At 36.4% G+C, this 17,240-nt stretch overlaps 1 protein-coding gene across 4 annotated transcripts in view; it reads right to left on the bottom strand.

Annotated features, from left to right (window-relative positions):
* Positions 1 to 760: 760 nt before the first annotated feature.
* The window catches only part of WWP1 (WW domain containing E3 ubiquitin protein ligase 1), a 76,007-nt gene continuing 59,527 nt past the window's right edge, over positions 761 to 17,240 (bottom strand). For all 4 annotated transcript variants that reach the window (XM_020804970.3, XM_078393580.1, XM_078393581.1 and 1 more), the window contains 12 exons: positions 17,028 to 17,156; positions 15,829 to 15,901; positions 15,654 to 15,725; positions 14,015 to 14,103; positions 13,283 to 13,442; positions 6,911 to 7,044; positions 6,677 to 6,817; positions 5,795 to 5,915; positions 5,472 to 5,576; positions 3,631 to 3,727; positions 3,444 to 3,516; positions 761 to 1,619 (listed from right to left, as the gene is read on the bottom strand). In XM_020804970.3, coding sequence (XP_020660629.2) covers positions 1,520 to 1,619; positions 3,444 to 3,516; positions 3,631 to 3,727; positions 5,472 to 5,576; positions 5,795 to 5,915; positions 6,677 to 6,817; positions 6,911 to 7,044; positions 13,283 to 13,442; positions 14,015 to 14,103; positions 15,654 to 15,725; positions 15,829 to 15,901; positions 17,028 to 17,156 — 1,294 coding nt within the window. In that variant the 3' untranslated portion in view covers positions 761 to 1,519. The remainder of the gene's footprint in view (positions 1,620 to 3,443; positions 3,517 to 3,630; positions 3,728 to 5,471; positions 5,577 to 5,794; positions 5,916 to 6,676; positions 6,818 to 6,910; positions 7,045 to 13,282; positions 13,443 to 14,014; positions 14,104 to 15,653; positions 15,726 to 15,828; positions 15,902 to 17,027; positions 17,157 to 17,240) is intronic.

The raw sequence follows: 17,240 nt of genomic DNA, 5'->3' as shown, positions 1-17,240 counted from the left end.
GACATGTGTACTGTGGAAGGGCAATTTAAGAGAGTAAATCCATCCTGATATGTGTAAGGTAACAAGAGGCTGGAAGCCTGTTAATCAATTCAGTGCCTTTATCAAAGCAGTCACAAGTTAATATCCATGAATAATAGAGTGTAACAATATGTAGAAAAATAAGATTTGGTAAAAGTCAATTGCTATTATTAAGAAAGTGAGAGCAAATATAGCAGCCATACTCTTCTGTTACAGAAATGTTAATTCTAAGAAGTCTGTTCCATGTGTATAGAAAACTGTATAAGTTAAATTTAATGGAATTTACAGTGAATATTGAAAGCATGATACAAATGGTAATTAAAAATGTTATTATAATAAGGAAGCACAGTTTGCTAAAAGTAGCTTTGAATTCACATCAGTATTGTAGAATTCATTACACATTTGCAGTATGGTTGTTTCTCAATACTGCTAAAACAATTTTTAAAAATTCGATATAGTGCATTTATGACAAATAAGCCTTAGCCTATATAAAACAATTTAGAGATACTTAAGAATATCTGGATTTTCCCTTGAATGTATGGGATGAGAATATTCAGAATAATAAAATTAGTTCAGTTGTGCAAAGCCTATGTAACTTTCCATTTGGAGTTTTATATTCACAAAAATGAACAATTCACATTACATTTTACTTCCTCCTAAATTTCAAATCAGGTTGCCTATGAAGTTGAAGCATATTACCAATGTCTTTTGAAGAGCTAAGATACCAGACCAGGACAAAATATATAAGAATTATTTATTTATTTTCTTGAAGATTACCTACTGTTCTCTTGGAAATAACCCAAGATAATATGTAAACAATTTTCAATGCTGCTCAATTAAAATAGTCTGTTCAGCTTCTACAGTAAGTCAGAACAGTGGCACCAATGTCTTAACAATAACATTCATTTAATTGTACATTACTTTTGTGCAAGTAATAGGCTTTACTCATGACTTTGGCTACAGAGATGTAGCAAAGAGGGTTATGAGCTATTACATTTTTTAAAATTAAGCTGACAGAATATCTCATTCTATCACCTCAAAAAGCCAGCAGCATGTTTCTACATAGTAAGGATGTATTTGGCCTAAGCCTTTAACACCTTTTATAACAGCCATGCAGTAAGAATAATCTTGGAGATGTTGCATAAGAAAGAAGAATACAGGGCAGTCTGCACATTTTCTGAACAAAGCCGAGAAAAAAAACACCTGACTCTTCTGAGTGGCTGTGATATTTTATAAGTTTACAGCTCTATAAAACTAGAGCTCATTGCTGTGTATTTATATACTTTTTTAAAATAAAGTCTTTCTGCTTCAATTTTATTCTGGCCAGTCTCTGAAGGGGAAATAAATAAAGCAAAGAAGGTAAAATTGTTTTGCATATCTTTGTGGAAGAACAGAACAGTCTGAGTTCCAAAAAAAGTCACTGTACAGAAGAAAAGACTTATATACAATTAACTGTGCAATTTAGTTGCTCTGGTGTGTAAAAAAAAAAAAAACTTGACTTTTATTCTTGTCCAAATCCTTCTGTCTCTTCAATTGCAAAAAGAAGCTTTTCTTTTAGCTGTTCATAACTTTTATAAGGCGGTAAATCCAAACGATTAAAACTACAGAAAGAGAAAAGAAAAAAAATCAGATTTTGTCTATTTTCCATCTTTAATGATTAAAGACTAATCATGTCTGTAGTATTAACGAAACTAATAATGACACAAGGAACCCAGCTAAGCTGAAAATATGTAGTCTATAGCTTCAGAGTATTACTGATATGGAAAGACAGAGCAGAAGACAGATATGCCCTCAGGTTTGGCACAAAAAAGAAGCAAACATCTGATGGCTGGACCAAAGGTCCTATTTTGATCATGCTGGCGAAATTAAATTTGCAATAGTTCCGAAAGGAAGTATTTTCTCTGCCCCGTAATACATCAAATGTTAAACAAATCTCATTCCCTCTTCCCCCACTGCCTTTGTAAAGGGAAACCATTATACAAACCTACTCTAGAAAACATCACTTGTTTAAAATCTTCTCGAGGCCCCATTAAATTACAAACATCAGAATACTACAGTTCACACCATCATTACATCTACAGCAAGGCTATGTCACTACATAGGCTCCGTCTATGTTTTCCACTAAAATTCAGCATACTGATGTACTGAAAAACCACTAACTAGTGTGACAAATAGTTGGCTATTAAGGATTGATTTGCACTGCAGAAGAGATACAATATATTTTATGGGTTTCAGTGAAGAAACAGCACAGTATTATCTGTTCTCTAAGAGTGGCAAAAGTCCTGCTGCTTAGTGATGCCTGCAGAGAAGTAAAATTACTTCAAGTGGCTTTTCACTGGCAATAAGTCTCTGCTAGGATATTCAGGAATGTGCCAAGCCAGAAACTGGCCACGCACCAGAGAATCCCAGCCTGGACTCATTAATTGCCAGCAAACAACTGTGTGAAGTTATGTCATTTGCCTTTCACTGGCATAACTACACAAAAGGATTTTGGTCATTAGTAAGTTGCTCTTTCTAAGAAATATCACTTGCTCACATTTCTTATGAAATATGCTAAAACTTTCTTTAGCATATTCCAAGCCAATACAGTTTTCCAAGTACTGTAACTACATATCATTGTTAAGTTAGCGCTTGGAAAACAAGTCATCTGTGTTCACCCTAGTTTATAATTAATTAAAGAAAACTATGTATGGACAAAGAGGGTGACATGTATGTATCTTGGGAAGGATACAACCTGAGAAATCAAAACACTCTGGACTGGATCCAAAGTAGCAATTAGTAGCATTCTTGCACTAGAGAAAAGGATAAGGAGGCAGGCCTTGTGATTCTGCTCCTCCTTGCAAGTACAGTGGTGCCCCGCATAGCGACAATAATCCGTGCAGCAAAAATCGTCGCTATACGGATTTGTCGCTATGTGAAATAAAAAAGTCCACAGGAATGTATTGAAACCCCTTCAATGCATTCCTATGGGCTTAAAACTTACCTTTTAAGCGAAAATCCTCCATACGGCGGCCATTTTAGCTGCCCGGTAAGCGAGGAATCCGTCCCTGTTTTACCCGGTGGCCATTTTGGAACAGCCGATCAGCTGGGGAAAAATCATTATGGGAAAATCGGTAAGCAAGACAGCTTACCAATCATCACAAAGCGATTTTCCCCCATAGGAAACATCGTTATGCGATCACAAAAGCGATCGCAAAAACCTCGTCACTATGCGGATTCGTCGTTAAACGGGGCGCCCGTAATGCGAGGCACCACTGTAGCTGTGCCTTCTGCAAATGTAGTCTGAAGAGCTTTCCTGGTGATGCTGAGGCATTTGACTCAAGACTATTTGTAAATGCCATTGTTGTTAATGGGTTCAGATCTACTCAATGGATCCAATTGTGTGTCAAGGAGTAGGTATGAATATATACTCTATTAAAACTCACCATGTATGACTTCTTGGTAGCCATGTTTCTTTGCCAACTTTTTCAATGCAGAATTTCTGGGGACCATTACTTCCTACATAAAGATTCATATATTTTTATGTAATGCATTTTATTCCAATAACAGGAAGGAAATTTAGATGTGTAAGTGCTAAATACTTTTACAGAATAAACTACATTGTTATCTTACCCATAAGCTCAGCAAATCCTCCTAGTGGTAATCGGCAGGTACCAGTGACAAACTGCAGTAGTCGCATACGGACTTCATTGTCAGCTTCTTTTATGAACTGATAGAAAAATTAAAAGATGTAGTACTTTGAAATGTCAACTTGTTAAGATATGGTCTCATCTATGTAACAATTGAGCAACTATTCAAATATGCTAATTCTAAGTGTTTAAAAATCACACTATACATACTATATTTATGTTGTGCATCATAGAGCTTTCCATAGCCTGCATGCAATATATTACACAACAAAACTTGTTTTAAAATTCACTATGTTATACTATAATATGATTTCTTGTTTAGAGAAATCACAGACATACCACTAACAAATCAGATGCAAGAAATATTCTTGGACACTGCCTTAATTTTTCTCCATCTTAATTGAAAACACATTTCTTTTCTAGTGTTTTTCTTAAATACCAGAAAAGTACCAAAATGGGTTGTGTTCAGTTTTACCTGGCAAGGGAAAGTCTGGATAAGATAAAAATCTCAAATATATCACATCCCCAGAAGATTCACTTTGGAAAATAAAAACTATCATACTATTAGCAATAATTGCACACTATGGTACTAAGGCAGTACGATTCCCTGTTCCCTACCTTACTATATCATTATTGATAAGATAGCACAAACATAACAATTGAGTAACTGCTATATATATCTTCCTATCTTTACATAAAGCTGTGAAATCTCTCTTCCTAGGGAATTCCCTTGGGATATATTCTCATTTGATCACCAGCCTAGTATCTACTTCACAAGAATGCTTAAATAAAATATTTACAACTACAGATTATAATTTGCCACCCCTTCCATCCCATTTTTCTATTTTTCTTTTCTTTTCCAGTACCACTAAGTGTGTTCAGGCAGTAGAAACCAAAAATAAAACCAGCTGGGGGAAAAAGATAAAATATGAATATAAGCTTCTTCAATAGATCACTAGAAGAATGCAGCAGGTGGAAAACAAGATTTTTTTCCCTTCCATTAAGTCATGTCCTTAAGAATGCAGAGTATATTGCCTACTCTGCATTCTTTGGGTCCCTGGCTGCTTCTGCATTTCAAACTGCTGGAATCTAATCTGTTTTAGGCGTTCTCCATATTTCTGCTCTCCCTGCCCTGCCAAAAAGGTCTCTTCCTGATGTTTGGGTCAAATATGATAAATGTATTATCACGTTTGACCCAAATCCTTATCTGGAAAGTACAATCATTGGCAAAAAGAAATTCTACACGGACAATGTCAACTGTATGAGAGCAGGTTTAAGATACTTGATTATGAGGAATTATGTTTTCTCTTCCTCCCAATCTCTCTCTCTCACTCATACATCCACAATTTTTTAAAATATTTAATTTTTATTTGTCGTATGGGTATACAAAAGGCTTTTAAGATAATTTATTTTACAGATAACTCCTTAAGTTTCCTCTGCCACTACAATCAAGTTCTAGCTTTTAAGTAGTAACCAATGAAAAGATAAACTTTATCAGCTTTAAACACAGTAGCTACATCCATTGTAACTCCATTGCAAATTAGTAAACACTGCTAACACATATTGAAAAGGCCATAATGAAAAAAGACTCCTTTTCAATCAATGAGGATGATAAGCTTTCCCTTTGATATGAGGAAAGGCATGAAGACCACTAAACTAAGTAGAGGGAAGCTCCTATACTGTCTGCTGTTGGCTGTAGATACACATTCGTACAGTGAAGCAGCAGAGATGCCCTAAAGCTACTGTTTGATTTGTTTTTAAAATTTCACAAACCATAATGATTTCATGTTTGCTCACTTTTTAAAACAAATTAATATATTGTACCTGCCAAAACCATATTATTTGCTTGCTATTTCTTGTATAATGGCGATAAACAGTGTTCCTTTGCCAATCTGCCAAATCAACCTCTTGCATGCCACAGAGCATAACCTAGAAAAAAAGACCAAAATGTTTAGGGGAATAGCAACCTGACTTTCTGATATACAAACTATACATATTTCAATGAGCATTTCACAGAATGTGTTTGAGATTTGTCTGCTTGTTTATTTTTGCCTTAACTTAATTTGTACACAACTGTTGGCCTATTGCAAAGTTTTTAAAAATAGTACCTTCTTCCCAATAAAATTATAACACCTTAAAAGTCTCACCTCCAACTCCTTTTCATCAAAATACTGTAGCCACTGAAGGGGAACAACTTCATTAAATCCATCAAGGAAAGCTTTGGTTTGTTCTTGCACTCCTCTCGAAAACCGCCACTCGGCCATCAGGCTGAAATGAGTAGAAAAATTAAGTTCCAAAAGTGGAAGCATTTATGTTAAAACAGTGGGGGCTTTGCTACGCCATGCCAATTACATAGTGACATTTGAGAGATTCAAGCACTTTTATAACATCGTCCCTAGAGCACTCCTGCACATCTCACACCAATCCTATCATCTCGAATGCTTCCCTACTCAAATGTATTATATGTATCATTTATGGCTCCACAGACTGAACTCTCGCTATGACTGTGCCCTATTAAGCATTTTCAGAAGGAAAATCTGTCTTTTAAAAAGCTTTTACATTATACTCATGGCAGATGGTTACAGAAAATACTGCAGAGATTTAAGAAATATATCTTTATAATTATATGTACACATCTATTTACCCACATTTAGATTCTTCTGTATCATAAATGCACACACATATATTAATATATTATTAATATTATAATTAATATAATTAATATGCAAGAGAGCTCACTTCAGCCAAGTGACTCCAGCAGTTTTGGAGTAATTCACTATTCCCTCTAATCTCATCCTATACTTTTTGCATGAACCCCACAACCCAGGAAGAGGTTTTTGTGGTGCAAAAAAATTGTGGTGAACTGAGGCAGGAACTGAAAGTCCCCTAAGCATTCTTCTTTCTACAGTTCTTAAAATCTTAAACCCTATATACTGAGAAAAGTTTAAAAAATAGTAACAGAAGTACGAATTCCTATATACAATAATTAAGAGACTGGTATTATATTTTCATTTCCTTCATCACCATACCCAATGTATTCTTCTTTGTTCTCTTCAGTTACAAGTAAATTTGACCCTCCTGATTTCAACTCATGCGAGGTAACTTTCCCTAGTAGCTCCATGTCAACACAGAAATACATTTCCAAGTTACACTCTTCTATGTTGTTGTCCCTAAGAAGAAACATTAAGCAAAAGGTCAGCTAGACATATACTTCTTACTAATATGACTAAAAAAATGGTAAATATCTGAAAATATTTACAAACCTTATCCAAATTAAGGAATTATAAAATTCAGTATCTATAGATTCCAGGTCTTTTATTGTAAGTTTCTTATTTAGCATGCGCTTGTAGAATGGCAGGGAAAACCCTGTATCAATGAATTTGCCATGAAACAGTGCCTGTTGAGAATTTTTAAAAAATCAATGTGGAACACGATAAACAAAACACAGTTTTAAGTACATTGCTCTAAAAATATTATCTGCTGTTTAGAAGCATCCAAACAGAGTTTCAAAGAGAGAGAAAAGTCTAAAGATGACATAACAAAATCTCTAAACAATAAGTAAGAGCAAGTTACTCTATCTCTGCTTGTCACTGGGGGGCCACGGAGACACATTTCTAGAGTTAGGCACTGAATAGTAGAAGCTTTAGTGTCTACTGCAACCAGCATCTGTTTCTGGAGCAGTGCTCCTAGCCAAACTGGGGCTCTCCATTATCCTGACAGTGTGGCATATTTCCAAAACATAAAAATACATAAACTGTACCATCAAAGGAAGGGGGAAAACAATATGCTGAGCTTCGGAACGTTCGCAAATTATGGCACCAGAAATGATTACAGAAATAACAGCACTGAAAAGATTTACATGGCTAGAGGACTAACAGTAAGGTTCAGTGGGAAGAAATGAAGCAAAAGTCCACTCCCTTCAGCATAATTACTAACGGTCGGAAGATATATTGAAGCAAAAGTGCATTTCATCATCTTACACTATCTTTAGGCATGCCAATCTCTCAGTGCTATCTTCCTGAAACATAGGACATACAAATAAATCTAAGCTATCTCCCCACTGGCTAATTATAAAACAAATGCAGACTGACTTGCCAAATGCAAAATTAAAGCAAGTTCATGTTAGAATAAACAGCCTTTTCCTCTTAAAGGTGCACTGCCTCAAGACAGAATCAGTGTCTTGTCTAATGAGGCCCTAAGGGTAGAGCAGGCACTGAAATAGAATTGTAGGTCTAGAAAGTTTCCAGACAAGGCTTTGCACAATTGTAGAACCCTTATATGGAAGCGCAGAGATCTTTCTGAATTTGTTATGAAAATTTTAAGATTCCTTCAAATACAGATTAGACAGCCAATGCATGGATTCTTTACCAGGTTCCACTGACCGCTATAAAACCAATCCTACTGATGGCTTAAATTAAACTTAGGTATACAATAAGAAATCAGTCAAAGATCTATTTACTAAGTATCTTCTGAGAAGTGTGCAGAGCTTAAATTTGACAAAGAGATTTAATAATGGTTGTTGTGGGTTTCTCGGGCTCTTTGGCCGTGTTCTGAAGGTTGTTCTTCCTAACGTTTCGCCAGTCTCTGTGGCTGGCATCTTCAGAGGACAGCACTCTGTGCTCTGGTGTAGTTGGCTTGGGAGATTTAATAATGCCTGCTAAATTAATGTTAGAGCTCTAGAGCTCCTAAGAAAAAGGAGGGGGCAAATATAATTCAGTACTAAGATAGTTAAGTACAAAGGTATTGAAACCCAGCCTTTAAGAAGTTCATAAATCAGAATTTGGTTTCCAGGTGGTCAAGTCTACCCATTTAATTTCCTTCCCATTATTTTTTTTTCAGTCTGAAGTTCTTTCAATCCTAAATGGGAAGAAATGTGCAGATTATGCTACCATCCTCATCCATTTCCTAACGACTACAAGTCTTTCAGAGAGAAGGGGAGGAGGGGAGGTTTTAAGGCGTTTCTATGGGCTTTTTTATTTCACATTACAACATTTTCGTTCTACAGCAATTTTGCTGGAATGAATTAATGTCGTAATGCGAGGCACTGTAGTTTTTATTGATTAGAAGTCATATAGGCACTGTAGTCTCAGTAATGTCCCTTTTAAATCTCTGATTTACAAGATTATTCTAGTCACTCTAAACAATGTAATACATACTATAGTAATACATACTACAGTATACTTGGCTACAGTCAATATGGTGTGTTTTTAGTGGAGGCATAATGCATATGGTCTGTGGTTTCTCATATATGGTGGTGCTTCTGTGTCCATTATATAGTTGGCTCCATTTCATGATAAGGACTAGGGTCTCTTGCTCCAAATCCCTACAATAATAATTTCATCAATGTACCTCACACAGAGAAAAACCAGGGGGGGGGGGGGAGAAAATGACAGAAAATTGTTTTAACTCAGCCATGAAGATGGTCATATATTGTAATCATGTGAGTAAGCATAGCATTGCTTTTCTTAGCATCCTATTGTTTTTAAAGTAGACATAAATTAGTCATGACCTTTTAGCTTACCCCACAGATAAAGTCTGCTTATCTCTGGATTTTTTTTTTGTTGAACCAACAAATATAAATTTTACTTTTGTTTTTTTAAATATTTTATTCTATCTCCTTGAATTCTAAATGATTTTGTATGTCACAAGAAAATTATGTTGTACCAGAAAGTAAAAGTTATGCCAAAATAACCACAAAATGTTTATCCTATAAAAATAATAATGTTCATATTTGAAATATATAGAAACATACTATTAATGCTAAAATGCATATGTATAAATCTTTATGTGGATTCCTCTCCCCCCCCAAAAAATAATAATGTTCATATTTGAAATATATAGAAACATACTATTAATGCTAAAATGCATATGTATAAATATTTATGTGGATTCCTCTCCCCCCCCCCCCCAAATAAACACAAGTTAATACTGAAGCTGGATGGAACAGAGTTAGGAATGAAAACAAGAAGTTCACATGGACTTAAAACTGTACATTCTGAATAGGATGGTCATCAGCCTCAAATATTCATTTATCAAATTCTGGCTAGGAAAATATCATTATAAACTATATCTCACAATCTTTCAGCTGAGTGATATTATCCAAAGTACTATAAAATAAGCTTCTCTCTCTCTCTCTCTCTCTCTCTCTGCCCTTTTCATTAGTTTTTTTGTTAAAATGTTATATATTTTATAATAAACCCTCATAGTTCCAGATACATATTTGAACTAGGGATCTGCAAACACCATTTCAGCTGTTACTAGAATGCACTTTTAGTAAAGCCTATATTTGACTAATTTTTTCATCCCCTGCCCCACCTCCCGAATACTGACATTCACTGTAATACTTCCTTGGCTGATTGTCAAACAACGATAAACCCAGTACTGTACAATCTTTCAAAAAGTGACATCAACAAATCAAGAAGAAAAGATCTAAATCCTAGGAATTCAGAAGCCCTTTTATGTCATCCTGTCTAAGAGAAAAAGGAAATGACCTTCCGCCCTGTTTTGCTGTTTGATTTCTACTGGTAATGGACTTCCTCTTTCTAATAGTAGCTGCCGTGTTGGCTTGAAGGTTTAGGTAGTTGAAACACCACAAGAAAGCATTAAGTTATATTAAGCTAGGTACAATTTTAGAAAAGCTTGCTTTTCTTGTCAGTTTTTATAACCCTTCTTAGCCTTCAAATTATTATTAGATATTATAATTCAATACTAAAAGTACAGTATTATAAATTATGGCATCATACTATACAGTATACATTCCAGTATATAAAACTGCCAAATCTTTCATAATAAAGGAAACATCTGGTATAAATTGGATACAGAACTGGTCATGATTATCTTTTATGTCTTGCTCCAGTATAATGTTAGAAGAAAGCTATGAGAGAATTTCACATACAGTATTTGTCTTTTTATATACTAGTCATGTATATACTATTATAGATCATGATTACAGAAATTATCTTTGAAAAAACAGGAATACTCCTATCCTCTGTCCTCAAAACAAGGCCTGCTAATCACCCTTGCTGTGTGAATGTATGTGACCACTCAAAGAAGAAAACAAGGTTGCTTACCTGGAACTGTTGTTCTTCGAGAGTGGGTCACATACATTCATAGTCCCTCCCACCTCCCCTGTAGAAGTCTCTCTGAGGGCTTTTCTACAGCTTGTAATGCTTGACTCCCACTCTGGTGCTGAAATTGGAAAATCAACTGTGAGCATTGACTAGGACCAGGTTGATCGTGACACCCCAGAAGGCTCCCCACCACTATGCAAACAACACTCTCTTTTTTTAAAGGAAAAGAAAGCTTTCCTCCCCATGGCTCTTGCAGAGTTTCCCATCCAATGATGAAGATACAGTGGTGCCCCGCTTGACGCTGAAATCGCTTCACGACGATGTTTTTGCAATCGCCACTGCGATCGCAAAATGATGTTTCAAAGGGCGATTTTCGTTTTACGACGACAGGTTCCCTGCTTCGGGAACTGATTCTTCGCATTACGATGATCTAAAAACAGCTGAGTGTCGGTTTTCAAAATGGCCACCCACTGTGCAAAATGGCTCCCCGCTGATTTTTCACTATACAGGCAACAGAAAATGGCTGCCCTATGGAGGATCTTCACTGACGATGAGGTATTTCACCCATTGGAACGCATTAACCGGTTTTTAATGCGTTTCAATGGGTTTTTTCCCCCGCTTGATGACAATTTCGCGCGACAGTGATTTCGCTGGAACGGATTATCGTCGTCAAACGGGGCACCACTGTATATATGTTTCAAAAAATATATGAACCCGTAAGTCACAGTTCAGTGCATTTGGGGTTGACTTGTTTATCTGACAGAGAGTTTCTCTTTTCTCTTCCCTTAATGTATTGTAGTCATCTGTGAGGTTCCACTTTAGCTACCTGATGGTTTTAAACCTTTGTGTTACATGTTCAATCCCTCTGTCTTTTCAGTTGCTATCTTATGCACTACATGGACCACTACAATATCTGTTTTGCGAGATGACATTTACAACAATGAATTTGGCTTCCCAAATATATGTGACCTGTAGAACTGCAGGTCACATATATTTTTATTTTCAGCTTTTTCCTAATATTTCCAGATGCTAATGCTCTAATTTTACACAATTCATATTTAGATATCCTTAATGTCAGTGGCGCTTTCTTCTATATAGAACTGCATTATGGATTTATTCTGCTCAGTTATTTTCACCATCCCAAAAATTAGGATAGTGTGAAGGGGATAGCAAGACCATCCTCACTGCCCCAACCCTGTTTTTTTCAATCCCTGCTTTTACTTCTATAGCAGGGATTCTACTATAAGTTCCTGAAAGTCCTCTAACAGTACAAGGAACCTACCTGAATAGAGCCTGCTCTGTAATGCTACACCTGGGCCCCACTCTCCCTAATTTATGTAAACTGCCTAGAATAGTGCTGTGCACTAATAGGGGTGGTATATAAATACCAGAATACATAAAAATAAATAAATAAATAAATAAATAAATAAATAAATAAATAAATAAATAAATAAATAAAGAAAGAAAGAAAGAAAGAAAGAAAGAAAGAAAGAAAGAAAGAAAGAAAGAAAGAAAGAAAGAAAGAAAGAAAGATATTCGTGCTATTGTTAAGGAAACTAAAAACAATCAGGTATTCAATCCTCCTTGATTATACTCATGTGAAAGGAGATCAGAACACCACATATTCTATCAAACACACAATTCACCCCACCCCGTATTTTTTCCATTACCTAGCTCCAGCTTTCTCCACACACTGGTAGGTGGAATTGCAGAGCTAAGTGATTGAAATATGTGTATAAGGAATGCAATTGCAGTCTCCATCATACATGATTTAACTGGGTTATGAATGAACACCTTAATTAGGCTTTTGTTTCCTGCCACATTGTACTGGGCTGAAATTCTTAGCAAGCATATTATTATGCCATCAATATCAATCCTGTAGCTAATTACAATTACCTTAAATCCACCAGTATAAGTTTCCTACCAATCACCCCAAAATTGTTCTCTGTCTCTTCATTAGCTCACTGCTCCTGATGTACGTAAATTTGGTTTTTAAACAATAGTAAATAATGATGATGCACAGCAAGAACAAGTTATATGACTCTGTCACTTTTCTAAAATACTTGTGATGCAAAAGTGTACTAGGTAAAGGTAAAGGTTCCCCTTGACATTCTTAGTCTAGTCGTGTCTGATCCTAGGCGGCGGTGCTCAGCCGGTTTTCAAACCGTAGAGCCAGTGCTTGTGCAAAGACAGTTTACGTTGTCACATGGCCAGTGTGACTAGGGAACGCCGTTTTACCTTCCCACTAAGGTGGTACCTATTTATCTACTTGCATTTGCATGCGTCACGTGGATTTGATCTTATGACTGCTGGTTTTCTGACCCTGCAGCACAGAGGTTTCTGCGGTTTAGCCCGCAGGGCCACTATGTCCCAGAAAAGTGTACTAAGCAGAGTTCAACTTCTCTAGACCAATGAACGAATGCACACTAACTCCTTTTTTACATATGCTATAAGAATTAGGCGGAATTATTAATTTAACTCTTGTAATTGAAGACTCAGTAGAGCTGACATGGGCACTTCAGAAAATTTCAGAAAAGTATAAAACAAACAAATTGTTGAACTTACCATAGCAATAAACCGTCCAATGAAACAGAAATATGAAAGGTGATCTGGATTTATTGTTGATGCTGGATTTATCTGTAGGCAGTAGTTGCTCTTTCCAGCATATTCAAATAAGCAGTACATAGGATTTAGCACTTCGTGGGAAAGCAAGAAGAACCATTCTCTACAGAAGATTAGAAAAGATTAACAAAAATCTAACATATTTATTCCAAAGTACAGATAAGAAGGGCATAACATACAGTGTTCAGTCCTAGTATATATATGCAGGAAAGGAAGAAAACTGAAGTTTTCAAAAATCTAGCTATTCATCAGCCGATGAAATGAATAGATAAGATAGTTTCAAAACGAAAAGTGGTTGCCTAGTGTTGAATGTAGGGCTACAGCAGAAGTTTTCTATTGACTGAATTCTTTTCCCTTCCATGTACACTAATAGCTGTCTAATATGACAGCCAAAACACGCACAAATGCAATATCCAAAGAAAGATGAAGATGAATTTGTTAGGAAATCTGTTCTCTTAATATAATACAAATTACTAATTATTATGTATTGATAACATTCATCTTCAGTATATTTTTTTTCTGAAAATAATTCCACATTTACAGCTGAGCATTTCAGTGTTTGGAGTAATTTCCTAATATAAGTGTCATAGACACCGTTCAGGTATCAATCACTGGTCTATGAACAAACATATATATATTTAGCCACAGTTCTCAGAGGAAGATGTAATTATTTACCTGGCCAAGCCACCATAATCTAATCCTTCCTCTCCTCTGAATATGACATACAATCGTCTTCTTAAGTCATATGGTTTTAAAGCCATGATCTGTATGCAAAATATCAATGCAAAAACAAGATAGCAACGATTGAAGCAAAGCAAAACAATGAACAAAGTGTTCTAATATGGTGGTGAAAATCTTCTCTCCTACTTGATGGTGTAACTCTTGCAAGCAAATTGCCTCAGGTTAAGAAACCTTCTTACATATTAGTCTTAGAACGAGCTGGGATTTTTAGCATGTATACATTGCTGAAACAGCGACGTCTACGTTGGCTCGGGCATGTTGTGAGAATGGCTGATGGTCGGATTCTAAAATATCTCCTATATGGAGAATTAGTGCAGGGAAATCGTCCCAAAGGGAGACAACAGCTGGGATACAAGGAGATCTGTAAGCGGGATCTGAAGGCCTTAGGAATGGACCTCAACAGATGGGAAACCGTGACGTCTGAGCATTCAGTCTGGAGGCAAGCAGTGCATCATGGCCTCTCCCAATTTGAAGAGACACTTGTGCAGCAGGCTGAGACAAAGAAGCAGTCCCGAAACCAGCAAAACCAGGGAGCTGGATGGGACAGATTGTATTTGTCTTCCGTGTGGAAGGGATTGTCACTCTTGAATTGGCCTTCTCAGCCACACTAGATGCTGTTCCAAGACCTCCATACAGAGCACATAACCACAGTCTCTAGAGACTGAAGGATGCCTTCTACTGCTGACTCAGACAACTCAGTACGCAACAGAAACTATCTATGGAGATTTCTTAACTTAAGAAAAATTGCCTGCAAAAGTTAGGTTTACATAGCTATGGAAAAGTATTTCAGTCACTAAGTGTTCCTCCCAATGCTGAGATACTTTGTTGCATTTTAAATAGAACCCCACCAAAGTCTCACCAATTACGGTAATCTCCAATCAACGTTTTGTTGTTTCCTCTTTGCAACTTTTCACAGCCCCTCTTTTGTTTTTATGGTGTCATTTTGCTTTTCTGTCTACAGTTCAACCACTTATAATAAGAGTCAAAAGATTACCCCTCAGGACAAACAAGGCAGCAGTGCATTCACTGGGAATGGGTTCCACGCATCTGCATTGCCAGTGTAACTTGGCAATGTTCCTATACTTCATACACTTCACTGTAAGGGCAGTTTCTCTCTACCTCTAGGAAACAGAGCAGCTACCAACAGCCACATCTTTACCCAACAGAAGGCACAGTAAGTAACACACCATAGGAAGTCTTATCCAACTACAAAAAATATGTGGAAGCAAGCTGCCTTCCATCTGTCTCCACACAATGCATACATTCCCCCCCCCCGCATTCATACCAGACAATCTACAAAAGGAGATCCATTCTTGTGAGAGTTCATCAGAAGCTCATAAACATTTTTTCAGCCCTATGCAGACCAACTGCATAAGTTATTTTGTACTAGGCTATAATAAATGAAGATTTGTTGGGCTACATCCTTGCTGTTATCAGAAAATAAAAGCTTCCAAACAGGCTTAAGTTTTAAACTAAGATGTTTTCCAAAGTATCTAACTAGGTAAGTTGAAACATAATGGTTTATACTAAAATTTGGTTTAGAAAAATGTTTTGCAGTCCAAACATATTTTACCTGCTGAAAGGAATCTTCAAACAGTGTTTGTCTGGATACATTGATTTTCACGTGGCTTGGCAAAGCATTTGACTAAAAACAGATAATAAATAATCAAATATGAATGTAAATGCTAATAAATAAAAATGCAAACTAAAGTATATCCAATTATTTGACTAGAATTACAGTACTGTACCTGACATAAGTAGCGGAAATGAGCTAGTTTCCATCTGAAGCTGCGTTCATAAGCAATTTGTGGTCCTTTATTTCTGTAAAGAAATGTATCAACATTTATTAAGCCAAAAATCGCTTAATAAGGAATTAAGATTTCATTACAGGTTGTAATCCATTCTTCCAAAGTCATGAATACAGTATACTAGTCAGTTTTAAATTTTGATCTCCTGATTCTTAAATAGATATACTGCTGGTATAGTATACAGGATGCTGGAGTGCCAGGGCATGGAGTTCATGTACACACTGTGCTTCCCAGGAGATGGTGCAGCCAAGAAGAACCAGTGTGTGCGGGCCTAATGTGATTCCAGTCCCTGCCAATGAGGTATCCTTGGTCAAGGTGCATGGTTTTTACCTTTATCATTTTCATTGGTCTTTTCCTATTGTCTGTTTTATCGACTGTTAACCACCCAGAATAGGGCATTGCACTAATGGAGTGATATACAGTATAAGTCACTTAAACAAACAAACAAATTGTCCCAAAGAATTAACAAAAGGAGGGACTGGTAAATCACTTCTTCATCAGTACTTTATCGGAAGAAATCCCTGGGAGGCTCAGCATAAGTCAGAACCAACTTGATGACACTGTATTATTATTAATGCGTAAGAAGCCATAACTTGTAATATTTAACTATGCACACCTTCAATTAATTAGATACCAACCAAACTTATCAGATGTCCAGCTGTCACCAGTTAAACTCGGTATTATTCCAACTATGGCTGGAATCCCATAGATGTTTACATAATGTTTACATAACACGCTGTGCCAATTGTTGATATTTCACAGAATCATAGAAAACTAGGGCTAGAGGAAAATGCAGGCGTCACTCAGCCCAGTCCCCTGACAAAATAGGAAATCTCTACCTAAAGTGTTCCTGGCAAGTGTTCATCCAACCTCTGATTAAACAAGTCAATTGTTGGGGAACACACCATCCTAGAAGCAAGTCCGTTCCATTCTCAAACCATGCTCAACTGGCAATGTGCCTCTCAATTATACAATCCTGCATATTGACCAGGCACGACTGAGATATGACCCAGCACACTGTTAATTAGCTACAGCATGTTACAGTGGCCTTAGCCAATCACCAATAGGATTCTGGCCTATACTACATAGCTTTAATATGCTATACACACAGACATTTTACTAATAAACATCTCACTTACACAGATGATTTACCAGTACGAGGATCATTGAAAGTAGTTGTTCGTGTATTGTGATCAACAAAGTATCTTACACCCTCTCTAGTGTATCTGATTTCCCAGCCCTCAGGAAGGGGATCTTCATTTTGTAAACTGAAAAGTAAAAATGTAACATATGCTTCAAATCCCACTTATTATATACAGTACAGACATATTTAATGAACATAAAGCACATAT

The sequence above is a fragment of the Pogona vitticeps genome, chromosome 4 (assembly GCF_051106095.1).
Source record: "Pogona vitticeps strain Pit_001003342236 chromosome 4, PviZW2.1, whole genome shotgun sequence".
Classification (NCBI taxonomy): domain Eukaryota; kingdom Metazoa; phylum Chordata; class Lepidosauria; order Squamata; family Agamidae; genus Pogona; species Pogona vitticeps.
This window is presented reverse-complemented; position numbering and strand designations above follow the sequence as displayed.